Genomic DNA, 4,767 nt, shown 5'->3' with positions numbered 1-4,767 from the left:
AGCCCCGCCCCTGCCTCGGACCCCGCCCCCGCGCGTCAGTCTCGAGAGGCCGCTCTCACCGGATTGGCAGGGGCAGGTGCAGAGGTGGAAGGGCACTTTTCCTCCTCCGGGTGAGTGGAAAACAGATTGTAAAACAGGTTGCAAAACTGTACGTGCCGTGTCCCCATTACATTAAATGCGTGCTTTGAAAGGAGCCGCAAGTTAAATACATACACTCCAACGCCAACCCAGAGGTGATATCTGGATGGTGGTGGTTTACACCATGCAGTATTCCCCAAGTTTTCTCCAGAGAACAAGCACGGCCTCTATAATGCCCTCTCCCCGCAAATAAACTGATTTTAAAGCACTCCATTAGCAAATCCAGTTTGAGAGGGTCTTCTTTACCGTAACTCCCCCCTCCCCCCTGGGATAAGCAACAACACAAAGCCAAGTCATTTCTTTGGCAATAATCGTTTCTCTCACAACACTGCTGAGAAAGGCCTAATTTCCTCTTTTTCAGCTTTGCAGTGGTGAGGTTGGAAAACCCAGAGCAGGGTAAGTACCAGGGGGTGTAAGACACTGCCTGACGCCTGTCGCTAGAACACCTCACGTGAACTTGAACGCAGGGAGGGAGAATGTGCCTTTGGCCCCCAGAGGCCACTGCACAGAGTTGGAGGGAGTTTTGTGCAACCTAGAGATGCCAGCAGAACCACACATCCGCTGCATATATATCCTGTCTAATAAGAAACAACTCTGAAGACATTCCCAAGTTTATATTAAAAAGCGTGTTTTCTTTTTTACCAACCTCCAACCATTGTACAAAATTAAATCTTAAAATATGACACAGATATTCTATCCCTCTCCCTTACGCAAATGTTTCTGTATTAGTCACCCGCCCCGCACTAGAGTTATTTATGGTGTGTCTGTCTTCCTCACTCAGATTGAGGAGGGTTGTGCAAGGGGCTGAGAGTTGAATTTTCAAGAGTGTAGGCGACAGAATATCATCTGGGAGGTGCCCAAGACTTGGCTGGACCTTCCCTACTTCTAACCCAACCCGAAGCGTGTGCTTCTGTTTCCTGGTGTGTGCTGCTTTCTCTCCCGCAGCCCAGCCTCCCTTCTCTTTTTCTGCTGCTTTCCTGGAGCCTGTGGAAAACAATGCTGACTGCTCCTGCCATAAACCCTGCTCTTTACTCTGGGAAACATGATACAGAAACATTAGACACCCATGAGAGTAAAGGGAATGGACAGGGCCTTTTCCCTTCAAAGCAAATCACTTTGAACAGGTAAACAACGCACTGAATGATACCAGAATACTGTTTCCCACCTCCCCTTCCCCCAGACTGGGAATTTGCACAGATGATGTCACCAATCTCCTAATCCTTCCCTCGGAGAACACTTGGAGACCCCAAAGGAGCAAGTGGGGGTGCTGGGAGGGACAGCACCGGAGGTAGCAGGTGTCCAATTAAATATTTCTTGATTCATTCATCTCGTTACATAACCATCCCCCATGTCAACATCCGACTCGGAAGTGTCACTTTTATCAGAAGGAGTATCTTCAGGCCACGGGCACTCCGCAGAGGGGCCGGGGAAGGGCAGCTGTGTCCCTTCTCCACTGGCCACCAGAAGGTCCGATTCTGTCTCGTCGGGGTCCTCTAGCATGACTGTCTCTTCTGGACGAGATGGTAACACTGGAGTGACTTCTGAGTCGTCGTTGTCCTCAAGGGCCCTCACGCACACAGAGTTCAAATCCACATTGAAGACAATTCTGTCCCCAGACCCCTCCGTGGAGCTGCTGTCCTCCTCGGAAAAGTGGTCCTGCAGCAGGTTCCCTCTCCCCTGGTAGCCCCTACTTGTGCATTCCGACTGCCAGGGGCTGGGCCCTGGTGTCATCGGGGCCTCAGCACCAGCCTTGGGCTCGGGCAGGTCACACTCCTCAGTAGCCAGGTCACTGCAGTCCTCCAAGGTGGCCGAGGACACAGAGGCGGGACACAGCCTGCCCGTTAGTCCGTGCGTGGTGTAACCACCTGCGCTTATTCGGGGGGCTGCTTCATTATCGCTGTCACTTTCATCATCATAATTATAATTCCACACTTTCTTCTTTCTGTTGATGTGAATGACCTCCATGGTAGCCACTTTTTCCAACGGAGGCAGCTCGGGAAATACGCAGACTGACAATTTATAAAAATTCTTTAAAAAAAAAAAAACAACAGAGGGTATCAATTCTGAGTGTTTGTTCTTTACTTTCTGACATAATAAAACTTAATGAGGTTAACTACACAGTGATGGGGAAGGTGGTAATGAGGACGATGACGACAACAACGGCAATAATGGCTAATGGTTACATAGTGTTTGCTATTTGCAGGGCACTGCTTCTAGTCATCTACACGTTATAATTCATTTTACCCTCACAACCGCTCTATGAGGTAGGCTTACTATTCTTATCCCCACTTTACAGGTGAGAAAATGAGGCAGAGAGGTTAAGAAACTTGCCCAAGTTTCACAAGCTTCAGGAATACTAAGTGGTGGAGGCTGGGTTTCAAACCAGGAGGCTGCCTGCAGCAGAGACTGGGCCGCTCCTTCCTGCTGCTGTTTCCTCGCTGCTTCTTGCTTGTCAGGGGAATCTATCCATTTAGTCTGGATAGATTTCAGCCCTGGACTGCTGACATTCTTAAGGGTGTCAAGGAACTGTGAGTAAGGAGAGATTCAAGGGAGCCCATTTCCACTGGGGTCAAAGCCCTCTGGACTGCAGGACCTTAAAGAGGCAGGTGACCCCTAAAGGGTCAGAGGTGAGAAGAGCAGGGAGACTGCAGCTTGCTCTGATCCAGCACCTCCAGGACACAGAAGGTGAGGTGGGCTAAGGAGACTGGCTACAATGGGGTCACGCTGAGGAGGGTGGTCACGAGATTCCTTTCACAGACCTGGAATCATCATTGACATCCTCCTCCTCTCTGTTCTCTTGCTCAGGCTGCCCAATTTGACAAGCCTACTTTTCCCTGACTCTATCCAGACCTAGCCTTGGGATGAATTGTTCCATTGGGTTGTTCATCATTTTTCTTATTGATTTATAGGGGCTCTTTATACAATCTATAATCTAGATGCCAATTATTTGTTGATTATTTATGCTATATGTAATTTCCCCCAGTCTCTGGTTTAACATTTTACTCTCTTTATGATAACATTTGATGGAAAGAAGTTCTCAACTTTACTGTAAGAAGATGTTTCACTTTTCTTTCTTCATGGTTTCTGCTGAATCTTCCTTGCCCCAAAGTAAGAATCTCCTTTATTGCCTTCTAAAACTTTTAACAGTTTTGCCTTTCACATTACAGTCTTTAATAAGCCTGAAATGGATGTTTGTGTATGGTGTGAGGTAGGGATCCAATTTCATTTCCCCCCATATAGATAACAATTATTGACCTGTCAATCCTTTCCCCACTGCAATTCCTACTTGTCATTAGTCATGATTCCACATATGTGGGTCTGTCTCTGGGATCTCCATTTGACTAGATCTTTGTTAATGCTTTTCAATAAGGTTAGATAATTTTCTCCACAATGGGCTTGTGACATCTTCTGTTAGATATCTTCCTTGTTTTTAAAATATTTTTATTACCATTGTAATGGTATTATAAAAACGGTATGTTTTCATTTAAATCACATTATTCCATTTAACTGTATGATTCCAAGTTCAAAACCAGGTAAAACTAATCTATGCTATTAGTAATCAGGAAAGTGGTTATCCTGGATGTGGGCAGTGACTAATAGGTAGGAGAGACTTCTGGGGAGGTGGTCATGTTTTCTTTCTTGACCTGGGTGTGAGTTATGTGGGTACATTGAGTTTGTGAAAATTCACAGAGCTTTTTGCTATGATTTGTGTACTTAATTTCTTGGATGTTGAAAAGCAACTTATATAAAAATATATTTGTTTTCTAAGTGATTGTTGCTAGTGTATAAAAACGCAAGCATTTTTATATTGATTATTTTGTGTGTAACACATTGCTAAACTTATTAGTCCTAATAATTCGTCTCCAGATGCTGAATTTCTTACTTAGCCAGTCATATCATCTATAAATTATCATTGTCTCTTCCCCCATTTTTCAGACTTTAAGCTCCATAAGGGCACATTTTTTGTTTGCTTTATTCACATCTAGATCCCCAGCACCTATAACATGTGGACACACAGTAAATACACAACACCTATTTGTTAAATGCAAAAGAGGAGAAGGAGGGGGAGGGGAGGGGGATGGGAGAGAGAGAAAAGACATTGTTTAAAATTTTTAATATCTGTTCTTGATTAAACATACATACACAAACATACTAGACCTAGGGTGTTCTGTTTTACTATTCCTAGAGTTTTTACTTAAACACAGAGTAACAATTTTTAATGGAGAAATACCAGGCAGACACAAGATAACAATACCTCCTGTCATTACTTGGGGTTAGCACAATAACAGGTATAAATATAATTGGCATATAATTTGGGTGCATTTTAAGGATGGGAAGAGCCCCAGGGAGACCTGGGAGGAGGGTTAGTAATGAGTTTAGGTAATTCAGGCAGAAGATTACCTAGGAGGTGATGGGTGTGGTGCTAGGGGCCTTTATATCTCAAGGCTGCATGAGAAATATGAATTGGAGTGGGATTTGCCTAAGACCTCAAGGCCAAAGCAGTACATGGCCAACAGAAGAGTTGGAGTGAAGGCTGAGAATAAACTTGCAACTGAACACTAACATAAAAGATTCAAAATATACATTGTTAAAGACACAAAGATAAAAGTTACACTGATAGATAAAAAC

General features: G+C 44.5%; 1 protein-coding gene across 3 annotated transcripts in view; it reads right to left on the bottom strand.

The window, feature by feature from the left end:
- Positions 1–741: 741 nt before the first annotated feature.
- Positions 742–4,767, bottom strand: part of IFNAR2 (interferon alpha and beta receptor subunit 2) — a 32,750-nt gene continuing 28,724 nt past the window's right edge. For 2 of the 3 annotated variants that reach the window (XM_059921457.1, XM_059921456.1), the window contains one exon: positions 742–2,166. In XM_059921457.1, the coding sequence (XP_059777440.1) occupies positions 1,462–2,166 (705 nt within the window). In that variant the 3' untranslated portion in view covers positions 742–1,461. The remainder of the gene's footprint in view (positions 2,167–4,767) is intronic. The other variant, XM_059921458.1, reaches the window with a different exon arrangement.

Source organism: Balaenoptera ricei, chromosome 4 (genome assembly GCF_028023285.1).
Source record: "Balaenoptera ricei isolate mBalRic1 chromosome 4, mBalRic1.hap2, whole genome shotgun sequence".
NCBI lineage: Eukaryota > Metazoa > Chordata > Mammalia > Artiodactyla > Balaenopteridae > Balaenoptera > Balaenoptera ricei.
The sequence above is the reverse complement of the archived record's forward strand: the minus strand, read 5'-3'. Positions and strand labels throughout refer to the sequence as shown.